Below are 18,402 nucleotides of genomic sequence, written 5' to 3'. Positions count from 1 at the left end.
CATCGGATTTTAAAATCATCAATAAAAATAAAACCGGCAATATCAGCCCATATCTGACCAGAATCCAGGCTTTTCTTATAAAAATTCAAGAGAAAAAGTGAATTGATTTACACCAGCGGTTATCAATTCATATTAAACATTTCCAAAAAATGATTGCACGTGTATTTCGTTCACCTTGTTTCATACAAGGTAAAAAAAATCATACATTATGTAAATAAAAAGTTTTTAAGGTTTGGATTTTTTTAGATTTTTGATAAATCTGGGCATTTTCCTCGATGACTGCGGCCCAGATTCTGGCCAACCGGACCGGACCGGGCTTTTCATTTTTTTCCATTGATAAAGCAGTCAACCTGGAATACTTAATCTTACCTATTTCTCCCAACAAATTGACAGCATTTAAATGACTTTAAGTAACTCTGTTTTATTTTGATTTACTAAAGTCTTAGTACTCTTGGAATTTTTTTTCATTGGATTTTTTTTCATTGTACTCTTTTTAGCATTTCGGGATATGGTAACCCTATATTAAACGTGACTTTTTTGTAAGATCTTCCTTTTCTACATGTACTGCTGTTCTTCAAGTTTCGAACCTCTTACTTGGGTTAGATCAGCTGGATGTAGTTGGTAATTCATGTTTGCTCTCTCTATAACATAACAATTGCTTAAAGTTTATATGTTAGGAAATTAACCCAGAGACTTCCCAATGTATAAACAACTTCAAAATTAACGCACTTGAAATATATTCACCTAATGAAATAATTTTCCAACCACACTTTATCCAGGAAAACCTGAAAATTTCTAGATATTTAAGGGAATGAGCGCTACATAAGGTGTTGGTAAATTTTATTCATTTTATGTTTTGTTTTATGATTTCAGTAGAATATAATTTAATTAAATATTTTATCAAACATAAAATCGATTTCATTTACTAGCAAAAAAAGTTGTTTTCACAGATGCTTCTGATCTCAGTCGCAAAATTGCCCCTCGTATGGAAGCTACGCATGTTATGGAGGTTGCCCAACTACTCTTGTCGCTTTTGCACTCGTGGGGTTTGGATCCCCATCTCGATAAGGTCTGTGAGACACAACTAGGCCTGTTGAAACCAAAGGTACACTTCAACGCTTGGGTATTTTCTCGTATTTTTTTTCTCAATTCTTCCCTTTTGATCCTAGATTCCAGTTTCGTTTGGCGTATTATCGAAAGGCGGCTATATGTCTCTATTGCTACCAACGTGGCAAAATAATATAGGTGCCCCAACAGAAGCAACCGACGTTGCCGTTTTGTCGTCAAAAGAAATCACTTGGCAAGATCATTTGACGAAAATGTTCACCGCACGTTTACATTGGGAACTGAGCACAACTTTAACTTCGAATCATTTGTTGGCCTTGATTGCCATGTCTAATACCCTAATGTCCATGAATATGGCAACCTTCATACCGGAACAGGAACGTAACCGAAAGTTGCACCGTCAATCAACTCGGGCTTCCTGGACAAATGACGAAGAGCAAGAGGAATTATTCACGCAGCAACAAGCTCAAATTAAGCAAGGCTGGAGCCTTCTTTCAACTCATCATTGCTTTTTACTTCCGGAAAAAATAGATGCATTGGACGCGAACACTTTCAAGAGACCTCAAGTTGAGATGATGGCCCGCCGTTGGCAGCACCACTGTTTGGAGATCCGTGAAGCTGCTCAACAGCTACTTCTCGGGGAACTCGGTAGAATGGGTAAAAAGGGTAGAAAACAACTTGTGGAAAGCTGGGCTCAATATCTTCCAATGTACACCCATACTGAACCCATCGTTCAACAGACACAGCCCAATAACCAATCTAACACAGGCTCTCCTGTCGCTACACCTGGAGGGCAACCTATGGAAGCCCAAGACGAAGAATCCGAAGAAGAGGAAGAAGTTGTGCGCAAACCTTCAAGTTTGGCGGAATTGAAACGAAAACAAACAACCGCCGTTGTACTGCTTGGTGTTATAGGGGCAGAATTTGGACAAGATATTTCATCGTCGGATGGCAAACGAAATAATGAAAATCGTCGTAAGAGTTCTGTCGTAGAAGGTTTTGGCATTGGTAACAATAATCTGGCTCGGTCCACGTCGATGGCTCTGACACATTTGCTACTTGCCCCACCAACTACTAAACTTCCCGCTTATACCCCACTGAGAAGGGCTGCCATCGATTTGATTGGACGTGGATTTACTGTTTGGGAACCATACATCGACGTCAGTAAAGTATTGCTAGGGTTGCTGGAAATGTGTTGTGACTCTAATCGTCTCATTCCTGTCTTGAATTACAAACTTCCATTGACACCGCAAGCGGATGCTTGTAGAACAGCTAGACATGCCCTCCGTTTGATTGCGACTGCCCGACCAGCTGCTTTCATAACCACAATGGCACGTGAGGTTGCCCGGTACAATACCATGCAACAGAACGCACAAGCCATTAGTGTCCCTATAACTAATTCGGTCCTGCATAGGGCTAAGAGAGAAATTTTACAGTGCGTTGAAATGTTGATTGATAAAATGCAGACAGATATTGCAAATCTACTAGTTGAGGTAAGATTTCGTGTTCATTTGGTTTTCGTCCTATGTGTTTAAATTTTGGAATTATCTATTTTCAACAGGTTATGGATATAACGTTACATTGTGTCGATGGAGGAGATCTTAAGAATAAGGGCCTCGCGGAAGTAAGCCCAGCTATGTGTAAATTTAATCAAGTTTCTCACTGCGGACAATCGAGAAGAATTGCTGGTAAGTGTATTCATCTATTTTTTTTTACAGCACTTTCACTGTTACAAGTTTGAAGGCTTGTAACTTTTCTGATTTATGGACCCTTTTATGGACATTTCTTGTAAGTCCAGGTCAAAAACTTTCTTTGTAGTTCTAGTAGCGTGAATATGACTGACTGAAAATCGATATATATCTCTCTCTCTCTTTCTCTATTCTCAACCGATCTGGGCAAATGTTTCATTTATTTATATTTCTGCGATAACTGGCTTGAAGCCCCGAAGAGTATCTTTGTAAAAAAAAATACAGAATTTAAGAAAAATTTAAACATTTTCCACTTTACGCACTTTTACAGGCAAAATTAAAATATTTGGTCGGTGAGTCCCCATACGATTTGTTTTTTTTTTTTTAAGATTTATAATCTATGTATATTTATTAATTTTCAATCTGAAAAAATATTTCAGTGCAATGGAATAGCAATATTTTTCTTTAAAAATTGCCCTTTTAATTTTTATGCAAGTTCTTGTCATTCTAAAACATAAAAAAAGTTCAACGCCTAGAAAGATAAGTGATTTGGATAGAAAAACTTATTATATATGCAAATTTTATTCGAATTTTATTATTTAAAATATTCTCGTTTTTATTAGTGTTATCAAAATGAAACTTAAATGTATATTCATATGTGTATATCTTGGGAATTTAATTCTGGTTTAATGAAATTTAAAGAAACAACTTTTTCAAACTTGTTTTTTGAATTCACCCCACATTATTTGTATGCTCAGTTGCATATGAATAAGCATTTTAGAATTTTTTTTGATAATACCACTCGTTTATGGTAGTTTTCAATTACTTTTACCTCAGATTAAAATTTAAACAAATCGCAGCAGACCAGTTTTCAATAGAATTTAAAATTCGAAGTTTAGTTAAAAGTATTTGCATTGAAATCCGTGCATCATCGGCTACATAACATCAATTTCAAATTATTTTTTCTCATATTAAAGGTGAATCCAATCATCTGAACTTCATTTTTGCATAAGAATTTATAACTGATGATATTTTTGAAATCTTGAATTAAACATGAAAAACTAATTTTTCAGGAGAAGTTTCAATTTCATTGACCACATCTAAAACATGATGAATCTAACGCGTTTCGCGCTAGTTTGCTATCGATCATTTGCAATTCACTTTTGCCAACAATAAAGTTGATTTTTGTAAATTTAGGATCGACAAAAAGATAGAAATGCATTTTTTTTTGGAATATTTTCAAGTTTATCACAATTTCAAACTTCTATTAAAAATTCCTAAAAACTTTAAAATTCAATTTAAATCAAAGAATTTAAGAGATTATTATAATAATATAGTGGGTTGAAAACTGTATAAGCTAGGATTACTTAACCTTAAAAGTAATCTTTGAATAAAATTGGAGAATCACAGTGTACATGATGGTTACTAAAATTGGGCTTTAAAACAGAAATAAAACGTTTAATAAAACACTCCAGGCTTATGAAAATCATTTTATCAAGAGAAAGTAACACGCAAAATTTAAGCAAGATACAAAAAATTATTTCAGATAATTCCAATAATTTCAGATAATTTTACCCTCTAAGACTGCTGACAGAATTTGCCAGCTGATTTTTTAATTTTAGGATAAGAAGATATTTTATGCCATTTTCTTCGTTTTAATAGCTCTTTATTACTAGTTTGAAATAATTTAGAAAATTTTTTGTTGAGCTACTTATTCAATTCAAAAATATGGAAAGTTAGAACTAAGAGAATAAGCGCTTCTGCAAATAAAAAACACCTAAAATATATGTATATTTTTTAAAGATTTCAAATAGAAATTTTTCAAAAAAAAGGTGTATGGGGAGTCACCGACCAAATATTTTAATTTTTGGTGGAAATGAACCGGGAAAAGCTCTTCTTTCTGCCCATGCAAAAATAAGCGTTACTGTTACTGTATTTTTTTTCTTCTTTACCTCCTTCTACGAAACACACCGTGATGTAATGAATGAAAGACCTTACAGTGGCAAAAAAGTTTCTGAGTTTTTGGAAGATTTTACCAAACTTGTACGATAAACTTATGATGATATTGTTTCCAACATTAAACAGTTGGATAGTGGGATTCAAAGTTTAAAGAAAATTATTTATTTATTTACATAGTTTTTCGTCTATTTGATGAACACAATTCCTTAAACTCACTCGGTCCATGGCAACCGTTCTCCAATTTTCCGGGCATCCCACATTTGCCAGACCAATCTCCACTTGGTCTGAACACCTCACCCTGTCGTCCTGCCCAGCGCATCCGTCCAGCCTTCGCCACCTTCTGGAAACTGGCCTGATCCATCACTTTTAGAAAGAACGCGATATTTTCAATATGGGGCCGTTCAGATACAACGTGGACATTTAGTTGACTCCCATCTCCCTTTCCATGTGGACATATTTGATTATATATCACTTTTGTTCTTATCATTAGATATATGAGTTTCTAGCGATCGTTGTCCAATTAAGACTGCCGTTGGAAGCATAATTGTCACATGTTACAAAAAGGCAAAGCTGTTATCGCACAGTTTCGCAATTTTTGTTGACTTCAATGCCGTGGATTTCTAAAGTATACTCCTATCATATGAGCCTTGATCAATTTTTTGAAAATGAACTGTTTTTTCAATGAAAATTGTTGTGTGACATTTAGGCCGCGAAATTCTATGAAAAGTCGAAAAATGGACGCATATTTGTCATACCACGAGCATATGCCCAATAGTTGTTTGGTTTGGCGTTTCGTGTGTGGCTCTTGTGTTTTATTCGTGTATGGAAGCTTAAATTGAAAAAAAATTGAAAGTTTACACTATCGGGTGTCTAACATGAAGTTTTAACGGGTTTGATCAATAAAACGGCACGGGGGAGCAATTTGCGGCAGCTCGATCACTTAACAGGAAGCAACATTTCTTCAAATCATTGTCAGCTGCCGTGCTGAAAACGTCGCAACCGCGAGAGAAGCAAAAACAGACATCTCTAGTATTTTGCTAGATGTGTCAAAAACAAAATCAAAAAGAAATGGTCTGCTTAAACCACCGTCAATCACATATGGCCATCCTAGACAATTGATGATTACATTTCCGCCTGTCACACATTACTGCTAGTTACGTTTACATGCACTCTGCCAAGTGCCAGCAACGAACCCGAAGCAGTTTGCAGAGTTTTTCTTGCACATGCTGGGTTTTCGCGAAAACAGTGACCCCTCCCCCTCTTTATATCTTCGTGATCCCCTCCCAACTATCTAGTACACGTATGCCAAGTTTGGTGAAAATCTATTTAAAAGTTCCGGAGTTACAATACGTTCATTTCTTGAGTGGGACAAATATGCGTCCAATCGTCTCAGTGCGACAGTTATGAATGCATCCATTTTTCCCAGTGTGACAATTTGACTTTGAATTTTTCTTAAAATTTCTAGAATAAACTTTATGTTTCGACTAAGAATTTCAATTAACGTATCAAATAATGACGATTTGCACCAAAAACTCAAAAACGTCGAAATGTCACATGTGAAAATTATGCGTCCAACGACAGTTTAGCGGATATCGAAAACCTGTGACGGAGGAGGGTTTATAAATCAAAAAATGATTAATCTTTTCGAGTAGATGACAATAATGACTTTCAATGAAATTATTTTCAACATTAATAGTTCCTGGATCAATAGTCAAAACTGTGTTTCACTTCTATTTGCTACAGTGGGAGCCAACAACGGTCATTTAGCCATCTATGAACTGCGGCAGAACAAGTGCCAGATGATTCCGGCGCATACAAAACCCGTGACCGCGCTTGCTTTCAGTCCGGATGGCAAACTTTTGGTAAGTTATTCTTGCGCCGAAAACAGACTCTCATTCTGGCAAACCAGTACCGGAATGTTCGGTTTGGGCCAATCCCAAACCCGTTGCATCAAGGGCTACTCAACCGCACCGATTCCGGATGTGGCCCGGCTGAATCCCATGCGACTGGCCAAGCTGTACTGGATTAATAATCGGACGGTTACACTTATACTGGCCGATGGGTCAGAGACGCGCTTCAATGTATAAAGTATAAAATTTGTTAAATATTATGTTATACGCTTCTAAACAGTAAGTTTTAAAATTTATGTAATTTTAAATCATCTGCAAGTGCTGCAAAAAAGAGGCATCAGCAGCATTGTTTTCATTGATGAAATTTTATGATTCGTTTGGCAAAAAAAATTATTCGAAAGCTGTGTATTTTCAGATGGTAATGTAATACGTTACTTGTAAAATTTATTCTATCAAATTGGAATTTGATGCAATATTACTAAGGACTAAACAATTGCTGGGGAGGTGAAATTTCAAACTAACTACTCTTTTCTTTACTACATATAAACAGATTTCTTAACCATATACGTTAACAACTGCAACTAGATCAACACTATCCGATTGCCTCACGGCTTGTAGGTGTATAAATCTGAAAACAAAGCGTTCCAGAATAAACGTTACTCCAAAAGGAAATGGACCTCATGTCTACCTGTTTAATCAGTGCAGCAATCGGTCGCGATCTCCACTTATATAATTATGCAAATTTTGCGTATTTATTCCGTAAATTTTTTCTTTGTTTCCTTTACGCCAGTTCATCCTCTGTATAGATTATTCCCTTTTATCCCATTCCGTTGTTAGCGCGTTTGCCTCTTACGAATAAAATATACAGACAAACCTGCCGATAATCACAGCGCGATCGATTCAGTCGACCGAGAGGAAGGCACCTGCTGCCTTTATTAATGGAGTGGAAGTGGACGATTTATGATTTGACCTATATATGATCACGAATTTGGTCGCTATGTGGCTTGAGCCATTATTTCTTTTCGGTTTAAGCTTCATGCCATCGGCTGGCCAGATGACCTGCTTTCCGTTAATCGGAAAAGGATGATGACAATATTTGCACGACTGTCTTGCTCCATTGGCGGTGGGAAATTTTTATTTCTGTGGATTGATAACACGATTACTTCAAGATTCTTTTCGCGAAAATTTATCTAACTTGATAGATTTAAGCAATTAGTGTTGATTTTGTTCTACCAAAATTTCAATGGAATTAGGTCGAGTTATATTGTCAAGTAACTATCACTGTAAGATAAGGTGCACTAAGATTGCTGTTAATAATTATATATGGCTATTATTGTTACATTCTAAATATACTATATCCTAAAATTATCAGTTTGCGTAGCTTATTTCAAATTTATCACAACGTCCTAAAACGATCAATAAAAATTTAAATGCAAGCGAAAAAAATCATTTGAAAGTATTAATTTGATCAGAACATCTGGAACAAACAATGAAAAATCGAAATTAAAATCAATGTGAAATGAAACCACATCTTAAAAAAAGGTTAAGGTAAAAAAATTAGAATCAAATTTCAGCTGTCAGTGTAGTTGAGTTTTCGTTGAAGTTACATTGTACCGAAGAGCTACATCAATGAATTTGGAAAGAATAAAACATAACATGATGCATTTCAAGCGCTACATGCTATAAAACTAATCATTGCTCACTAGGAGGTCAGTGTTAGGCTTCAAGCTTTATCGGAACACCGGCAAAAGGTGCATTGCGTCTGAAGTGTGTATGGGAACTTGCTAAACCTTTAGATGAAATACAATTTATAAAAATGTAATTTATTTATTTATTTATTTTTTTGTTTAGATCCTAGGCTTCAGCCCTTGATCTACGTCGATTTTTTTATTTTTATTTTGGACAAATTGTTCGTTGGAATTTTATAACTTTTTTAGTAGGAATTTTTTTTGGACGCGAGTTTAAAAATACTATGTCTTGTCGGGAATATGAGTATTCCTTAAAAAAAACTTACAAGAAGTACGAAAACATAACAACATTTTACCTGTCTCTGTCGGTGGCTTAATGATTTAAAAGGTTATTGACACAACGCGCATTGAAGTCTCCCATGGCGTGAGTTGGCTTTTACTGCAACTCCATATGCAACATCCTCCTTCCAAGACCGGTCTAGTTTTCTCTCTTATTTTACTTTGATCTAAATATAACGAATCTACGATGAGTAATGAGCCTCCGGAATCAAGTCCGTTCGAAATCAGTTATGATGATGGTTATGATGCCTACATACATAAATTACAGAAATGTGGCTTGATGTAACGTAAGGGTCTATTACCTTTCGGTTTGCAGTTCTTAAGTAGTTTTCAGGTTGGCAGTTTGAGATGAACTACAGTTGAAATGGTATAGTTGCAACATTTAATACGTTAAAATTTTTCAAACTCAAGAATTTAATTCTCCCAACATTATTTCATCGATAAACTCTTTTTATTGGTGTAATTATATTGTGGTCCATCTAGATGTTTGGCTATTTATCATCCAAGCGGCGTACATGTATGTTGTTAATGATCTCTAATATGAAATGGAGTGGAAAAGGTAGGTCATATGCGTCCCCGCAGCTCACTCGCAAAGGTCAATCATGTGATCGTTCATTCGATCTTGGGATGCTGCTTAAAAATCCACTGGCGTATGAAAGCAGAAAGACGGTAGAAGCTGAACGTCTCCCTCTGGACGGCTATTCCATCACGTTTTTCTCCCCAAACCATCCGATTACTATTGACTTGCAATAAGGTGGTTCGAGCAATGTAAAAAAATGAAGAAAAAATGGTATAAGCACATTCAACTCAACCCGGAAACGGTTTCGTTTGCCTTTATGATGATATCGTGATTATTCGCAAAAACTGCAAAAAAAATGTGCTTAAAGCGTAAATAAAGCGTTCACATTTTATTTTGTTACTTTGAAATCTTACAACAACCAATCAAATCTGTTTTATTTTACCCCTTTTTCTAAATGAATTTCGTGTTTCACTACTTGCCCTTTAATCGGATTCTCTGTAATGTCAACAGAAATGTATATCTGTGTATGTAGCAACCACAAATCACCAAACTCGGTATTTCTTTCCGAATCTTCAAACTTTTGATATTCCTTCGCTCAGCCGAAATAGAAATCGGTATCAAATTTTGAATACGGCGAATGCGCCAAGACCTTTGTTTTGAGAAAAACGCATTCCAAGTTTCAGAAAATAAAATCAATTTCCTATTTAGCTGCGTACAATCATTTTCCTAAAGAAGTCGCTAAAATGCTTTCAAATTGGTTTAATTTCAACACCCGATCGATAAATATAGCTTTTCCGTACTAATTACCACAAAAAATTAATAAATATAACTGTGGGCCCTTTTACCACAGACTGGTGCTCTCATTTTGTTCATTCGCCAAATTGGAGTGCCCTTTTGAATTGCAGAATGACTATTCGCCTTTTGGGTCACTCATTAAAGAAGCAATATTCAAGCAAATTTCGGCTTGAAAGCGGGTCCAAATGATCACGTTAACACATTAGCACATTCAACGATCTTATAAATACTGATTTGTGCATCTCCTCGTCCTGGAATTTTTTTTTTCGAAAACTTCAATGCCCTTTTTCCATCTCGAGATAACTATTGGCCCTTTTGTTCGCGACGAAATTTCGAGGGGAAATGGGCGAATGAACTGTGGGATTACACACTCATAAAAAAAGCTATTCGCCTTATTTAAAAAATTAAATTTAACTTCACTAAAATAAGAAAAATTGAAAGGAGATCATATTTTCGGATGTAAAATGAATAGTTTAACGCATTTATGTGATTATCTGGATTTGTTTACAGTTGGCGCATTCGCCGTATTCAAAATTCGATACCGAAATGTTCCTTCACCTGGATTTTCACGTAGACGCCTATTAGGGGAATATGCCCTATTATGCGCCACCTAAGCGAATCGCTGATTTTCTTTGTATTCCACGTACAAATTGTGTTAAAAATGGGTGCAATCGTAGAAAAAAATTGTTTTCTACAAATGCCTATGATTTTTTATTACTCAAATTGCTATAGTTGCTTCAAAAACTTGATTTTAAAAAACCTTATTTAAAGCCACAGAACAAAACTGTGTTGCAAATACGCGCCGCCGTGTATTCAATACGCGCCTAGCAGCCGAACACACCCGAAAGCAGCCGAAGACCGAAAACACACCAATACTTACAGACACTTTGACTGAAAAGAAAATCAAAATGAACTAATCAAAATTTAAAAAAAAATGAAAAGTAGATTTTTTGGGCTGATTGAACACTCAAAATGTGGTTTTAGACTTTTTGTTCATTTTCAATGAAAATTGGCCTTTTTGAAAAATTAATGCTATTTTCAGCCTACTATGATTGGCGCGTTATAGCGAGCGCATGGGCCGTGATAAAACATACCCATAAAAAGCATACCATAGCGAGTTCGGTATAATTTTTTAGCATTAAATCGTAGTTTAGATTCTCCTCTATCGATGTGTCAGAAAATATTGTCTTATTCGTTTTTCTTTGCTTGGTGACACCTTATTGAAAGTGTTTTAAAATTTAGATCTAAATGAAGAAAAACCTAAATTGTGAAATTATCACGACACAGGAGCATTTTAAGGAATAATTCATACTTGCCATGACCAATCACAGCATTTAGAACAAATTTTTAATATTTTGCAGGCTTAAAATGCTTCAGATTCTTCAAAACAAGGGTGGCGCGTATTAGCCACATGGGGCGTTATATGAACTTTTCCCCTACGTGAAGCACGTAGGAGAAAATAAAAAATCATTTGATCCTTACGTGAAATTCACATAGTTGTAAGCTGTCAAAATGAATACACATCTGATTTACGCGAAGATCTAGCGAATCGTTAGGTATAATAAAGGATTGCATTCTATTGTATGTTCATGTAGCTCATTCAAGTCAAATCTATGTGAAAAGGATTCTGTACTCAATACGGCGCAGATCCAATGGAGAAGCTAATTTTTCGTAAGTAGTAAGAGATTTGTTGTGTATTCGTTATGTACATGTTTTGCTATATTTACAGAACTCGGAGTTGGGGCAGCATGGACGGCCAGGCAACCAGTTTGGAGGCAACAAAACTGACATTTTCGCTACGATTTTATGTGTAAAGTGGAGTTAAGTGTAAAAAGTGCAAAATTAAAGTGCGTTGTGTATTTGAAAAAAATAAAATATCCTGAAAAATCAACAAATTTTTTATTTAATATCTGCGAAAAAACTCCCTACGTTAGTATAACAATAAAATCTACGTGAATTGCATGTAGCTGAACTTCCAACTCATATAAAAATTATATGAATTCTGCTTGCTACGCGAGCTTTGATGGTTCCACGGTATTTTCATGGTGGCAAAAATCCATGCACATTTCCACGTGGCGTTCATGTGAAAAGTTATTTGATGTTGCTTATAATTTTTAACCAAGGTAAGCTATCAAAAACCCCATACATGAACCAGCCTATCGATTTTCGCAGGGATAGATTTCGTTTCAGGTCGGGGTCATCACAACGTGATGCAGCTCATGGAGATCAGCCGGTACGCGGCACGAGTTCTTTCTCTTTGGCGCGCGGGGTAAGTTACCGACGAACAACAAGATACCCATCAAGTGGCTTGTGTGGTGGAAACATTATTATGTTTGTTATTCATCCGGGCGCACTTTAGGAAGGAGGAAGAAGAGGTCTCTCTTTCTCTTTGGGGGGCACACAAACACACGGCGATTGAAATTTCACTTGGGGGGACTCCACTGTTTGAGTCATTCCCATTGAATCGGCCGAATTCAGTCCTGCTCCAGACGTTGTGAAAAGTGGTTTGACTCAATATAGTGCGCAGATAAACTCGAGATTGACTGATTTCCATTCCCGGTTGATTGTGATATTACAGTTAATTTTAGTGAACGCATTCGATCCTTTAGGAAAACGTGTTTTTTTTAACTGAAATTAAAATGAGTAAATTACTAATTTTTATGTTTGTTACCTGTTTCTGTTCGTTGGCGCTCTCTGCGAGCATTTTGGGTAAGTGTCGTTGAGAAATAAATTCGCTGGGCAATTTAAACACCAATTTATTTATGGAAATATTATAGCAGTAAATATTCGGAATATTATGCAAGAAAAGTGCTAACTAATGTTTCACAATCATCACTCATTGTGTGCCATTCGGAAGTCCAGAGTGATTGCGGTTTACTTTCTTCAGTTACTTTCATATTCCATGCGTCCATTCGAAGATTGAATGATGTGACGTTTGTTTTACCTACATTTTTTCCTAGTTGTTGAAAGCTTTTGTTACACACCTGAGTAATTTTCGAAGTGAAAAAAAAACAAACCTTATCCGACCACCTTGTGGATTTACCACGTCGCCGCCCGACCCGTGACATAGAGGATAGCCTTCAAGTCTTCTAAGCCAACGGTCATGAGATCGAAACCCGGTCACGGCATACATAGTACACTTTCTGTGGGTTGGTGGTGTTAGCATTTATGAGATGCTAGCCATCATATCCTCGAAAGATGTACGATTAAGTGTTAAGTTAATGGATTCTCTTCGAGGAAACATCAAGTTTCATTGAAATCCAATATGTGTTTGAGAACGTTTTAAAAAAAAACCCTTTTTTATAACACTAATAATAAGAGAGATCATGGCCGTGCGAACGAGAGAGAGGGTGATTTAGGGTTTAAACTACACCTCCCCCCCTCACTTTCATGAGCATTTTTCCAAGAAAAATTTTTCAGTTCACAAAATAAAACTATCATTTTTTGTGATTGTCCCATGAGGTCCATCAGGGTCCTCCCTCCAACCTCTTTTGAAATGGGAGGGACAATTTGTCTTTTGGATATTTGTTAATACATTTCTCTGTCAGACCAAATTTTTTTAAATAAAACTGTACATGAAATGCAGGACATTAATTTCAATTTGGTGTAGGTTAAAGGTTTTCTAAATGGGTCTATCGGGTTTAATGCTCCTACGGCCGTTTGACGAAATGGATGACAAGGCAACATATCTAATCAATGCAATTTGAGGGTGATACGCTTTGAACATAAGGCAAGCAAGAATTCTATGAATAAACAAACTCAAAAAAATTTAGAAATTCATACAAGGTTTTGATACTTTTTCATGAAATATTTTGACTTTTAAAAATTATACGTAGAGAAGCTTAAAACAAAAAGTTGGGTGGTTTTTGTTTCTTATTCAAATAAACCTTCAAATTTAAGCTTTTATGATGGTTTCATAATGATTGGAAGGTGGAATAAGAGAGTGTCATGTTTGTAAAATGCCGCTATCCTAACATAACAGGTTGAATAGAATAAATATTTGATTTTTATTAATAAAACTTCGAATTTCAGTTCTAATAAGCACCTTTAGAGAGAATTGAAGATCTCAAAACAGATTTGATAAAGTTTCTCTTATGGATGAACTGCCTCCATAATATGGCAACTTTTGTTTCGTTCTATAAAAAAATAAAACAAATATCTTCTATTATATAAAATTCTCTTGTAACGGTGTTTGTAGTACTACTCCTCCGAAATGACCCTAACGATTCAAATGAAATTATTTTTAGAATATTCTGTAGGCATGCGAATCGGTTTATATCGAATAAAAATAACAGAAAGTCGCATCAATTGTCCGTAATAATTAAATTTGTAGTTTTTTGAATGAAATTAAAGTCATGACATCCATTTTTGGAGATTTTCTTTACTTTGGGCGCCGGGCGATTTGTTTTTCGTCTCTATGGTCGTCCAAGGCGTCGCAAGCAAACGTCGAGAGAGGATGGTAACCATGGCATAGCATACTAGATTAGTTGAAATATTTGGGCGCGCATTTCTAAAGCAAGCATAATTTCAATGCATGTGGTGGCCATATGAAGCCTAGATGTGTTTTTTCTTCTTGATTCCTGAATCATTTGTACAGCACAAAGTAATGAATGACGCCCAGATTGATATTTTGCCGATCAAATCAATACCATTTAAAAGATTTAAAAAAAGAACTATTTGTAGTTCAGCAGAAATTGTTGTCTGAAAAATATGAATTTAGCACTGATGTATATAAAATTATGGTATGCGTATGACTCTTTGCGGACATTTGAAAAAAAGAAAGTGGGAAGATTTACATACAATTTTATAATCCAATACCACTAGAAACATTTTTTTTTTTAATTTATATAGCGGCCCACCACACTCCCCCACACCAAAAGGCTCAATTGAGCCTCCTGGTAATGGACGCTACTGTTCTCAGCATGTCTGGCAGCAAAAGGCATTAAAAAGTTATACGCGAGCAAAATTTAATTCATGCTGAGAACGCAATAATAGGTTGTTTAATGCGGGGAAATGTGACTATACTAATTAAACTAACTGACACCATGAATCTCAATGGAAAGAGATTTCCTTTTAAGAGATTCATGTTAAAATTAAATTTTACTATTCTTTACAACAACAATAAAACAAATTTACAAAAAAAATAAAATTAATAAGATTTTAAATGTTATACTAAATTTTACATAAATTATTGCTACAAAAATTTAAAAATAGGTACTTAAGACTAACTTTGTTCGACTTTTTTTAACGACTTAATTTAGTTTTGAATATTTGGAGTAACTTGTTTTTGAACATGGAACGAGAATTGGTTTCTTTTAATTCGTTAGGTAAGGAGTTATATTTTGTAGGACCAATGAAAGAAATCCTTTTCTGACCTAAACTGGTAGATGATCGACATCGTTGTAATTGATTTAAATGGCGAGTATTATGTGTTCTTATTGCAGTCGAGAAATGAATATTTCGGATGATCGTTGTTGAGTGTAAACTATCAAAGACGTACATTATAGTTTGAAAGTCACAAATGTCTACTAGAGGTAAAATATTATGGGATGTGGTTGAGTAGATGAGTCTAGTTGGATAAAGCAAAGGAAGCTTGTAGATATTTTTTAAACACCGATTTTGTAACGTTTGAAGTTTTTGGAGATTTGATTGTGATGCGCGTCCCCAAACTAGTATAAGATAATTTAATAAAGAGTGAATGTGTGCATAGTAAAATTTGAGCAGAACATGTTGAGGTATGAAGTTTCTTAATCTCCAAAGTACACCACAGAGGGGGGAAATTTTTTTCTCTAAATTTTGTATGTGGCAATTCCAAGAAAGAGTTTCATCTAAGTGTAACCCGAGATATTTAAAGTTCTTGACCTTGAGTATCACAAACTCGTTAAGGTGTGGGTCCCGGTGGGGAGGTAAAATTTTTCTAATAGAATGAAATAACATGTACTTTGTTTTTTTGTAGTTTAATGAAAGAAGATTACTGTTAAAATACATGGATAACAATTTAAGATCATGTTCTAAATTGTCTATGATTGTGATTGGGGATTTCCCTGTATAGAAAAGAGCTGTATCATCAGCGAATAACCTAGCTGTCCCTTTTAGTGGAAGATTACATATATCATTGATGTATAGAAGAAAAAGAATCGGCCCTATATTGCTGCCTTGAGGCACACCAACGCAGATGTTTTTAGATTCACTTTCTGTTCCATCAATAACGACAAATTGTTTTCGGTTATTAAGATAGCTACGAATTAAATCATTAGCTAATCCCCTTATTCCATATTTGTGCATTTTAGCCAACAAAATTTCGTGATTTAGCGTATCGAATGCTTTCTTTAAATCGAGAAATAATGCACCAACTATATTTTTCGAATCGATTTCCTTAATTATAGAGTCAACTAACTCAGAGATTGCAACGAGTGTGCCAGATCCAGGTCTAAATCCGTATTGTAGTTTATAAAGGATATTGTTTTGATCAAGAAAATTTATAATTCTTTTTACCATTAATTTCTCAAACACCTTACTGAAAACACTAAGAGTTGAAATTGGCCGGTAGTTATTAGCATCATCCGAATCACCTGACTTAAAAATAGGAGTAACTTTGGCTATTTTAAGGCACTCTGGAAAGCTGCCTGTTTCAATGATTAAGTTGAAAAATTTCGTTAAAATATAAGAAAATGGAACGTTATTATTTTTTAACACGCTTGTAGGGAAACAGTCTGGTCCGCAACTTTTTTTGTTTTTAAGAGACAGTATGATCAGATTAACTTCATTTTCATCGGTTGGTTGTAGGAACAAAGAGTTTCGCACCTCATTTATATTAGATAAAACATCAAATTCCGATTCAGTGGGAATTTCCTTGGCAAGATCTGATCCAATTGAAGAAAAATAACTGTTAAATTTATCAGAAACATGTTTTTTGTCAGTTATAAGCTCACCATTGTCTGTAAGCTGAATTTGCGACGATTTTTTTGATTTTCCCAAGAGTTGATTAATGTTTTTCCAGAGTTTGGTATGGGGGGTATTATTTAGAAGATTTTCAAAGTACAGCCGCTTGCATGTTTGCTTTTTGTGATGCAATTTTTTGTTGATATGTGCAAGCATTTCTTTGAGGTGTATGTCATTGGGATGATTTTTCACACGTTTCAGATAATTATCTTTTAGCTTTATCAATGCCCAAAGATCGATAGACATCCAAGGACAGTAACTGTTTTTGAGATTTATTTCTTTAAAAACTGTTTTTGTGCACTGCCTAAACATACAATTGTAAGTTGAAGTAATCTCTTGTATGCGATGCCACTATTCACATTTTCTCCAGGGACAAATGTTCGGATGTAATTTGAGAACAAATTATTAAGTTTGACGTGATCTGTGATATCTCTTTTCAAAACCGTTCTTTGACGTTCCGACAGCATTTTGAAAGTTGTAAGAATCTGTAAATGATCACTTATATCTGTAAAAATTGTATGATTTTTTATGCGTTCTATATCTTTTAGTTTGCAGATTACATGGTCCAGTATATTTTGACTTTTCGGCCTCGTTGGATAAATATTGGTACATGCAAAGCTAAAGGACTCCAGCAATGTTTTGTATCTACAGACAGTATTAGTATAAACAAGATTTACTGGGACATTTAAATCACCAACAATTAGACTAGAATGTTTATCAGGTACGGAAGAGAGAAGGGATTCAATTTGTTCACATAGAGAGCTGAATGAAAAAGCCGGTGGTCTATAGATACCATGAACGTCGACGAATTGACCGCAAATAGCAATTTCTATACTTATTCTGTGAAATCCGTCACAAGTAACATTTACCTTTGGTTTAAAATTTAAATTTCTATTGATGAACATTGCTAAACCACCATACGGTTGATCTCTACAAGAAAATATAGATGAATAACCCGGTATATTGTAAATGAGGCAATTATCATCAGTAAGCCATGTTTCACTTATTACTATTATATCAACTGACACCATCAACTGTTCAAGAGTTTGTAAGAGATGATCAAATTTTTCTAAACTGTTCATACTACATATGTTCCATTGTAAAATATTTAGGGTTTTATTATTTTTTCTTCTACTATTATTATAATTATTATTATCATCATTATTGTTATTAATGTTATAATTATTATCATTATTATTATTATTAGTATTATTATTAGTATTATTATTATTATTATTATTATTACTATTATTATTATTATTGTTATTATTATTATTATTATTATTATTATTATTATTATTACTATTATTATTATTATTATTACTATTTTTATTATTATTATTATTATTATTATTATTATTATTATTGAAATCTTCAATGTTATCATAAAAATTGTTTATAGCGGTAGCCATTGTATATAATAATTAAAAAAAATTTACTGGAATTTTCGAACATGTACAAATGTGCTTAACTGGAAATGTTTCGGGTGCCTTTAAATTTACAGAACAACAACAAAATCCATTGGAGATGAACAGACACATGAACTGAACAAGAGC

General features: G+C 34.7%; 1 protein-coding gene across 5 annotated transcripts in view; it reads left to right on the top strand.

Moving 5' to 3' along the window:
- The window catches only part of LOC129749391 (WD repeat-containing protein 7), a 39,335-nt gene extending 31,405 nt beyond the window's left edge, over positions 1–7,930 (top strand). For all 5 annotated transcript variants that reach the window (XM_055744358.1, XM_055744357.1, XM_055744356.1 and 2 more), the window contains 4 exons: positions 951–1,105; positions 1,170–2,558; positions 2,627–2,753; positions 6,456–7,930. In XM_055744358.1, coding sequence (XP_055600333.1) covers positions 951–1,105; positions 1,170–2,558; positions 2,627–2,753; positions 6,456–6,799 — 2,015 coding nt within the window. In that variant the 3' untranslated portion in view covers positions 6,800–7,930. The remainder of the gene's footprint in view (positions 1–950; positions 1,106–1,169; positions 2,559–2,626; positions 2,754–6,455) is intronic.
- Positions 7,931–18,402: the final 10,472 nt, after the last annotated feature.

Source organism: Uranotaenia lowii, chromosome 2, assembly GCF_029784155.1.
Source record: "Uranotaenia lowii strain MFRU-FL chromosome 2, ASM2978415v1, whole genome shotgun sequence".
In the NCBI taxonomy this organism is placed as follows: domain Eukaryota; kingdom Metazoa; phylum Arthropoda; class Insecta; order Diptera; family Culicidae; genus Uranotaenia; species Uranotaenia lowii.
The sequence above is the reverse complement of the archived record's forward strand: the minus strand, read 5'-3'. Positions and strand labels throughout refer to the sequence as shown.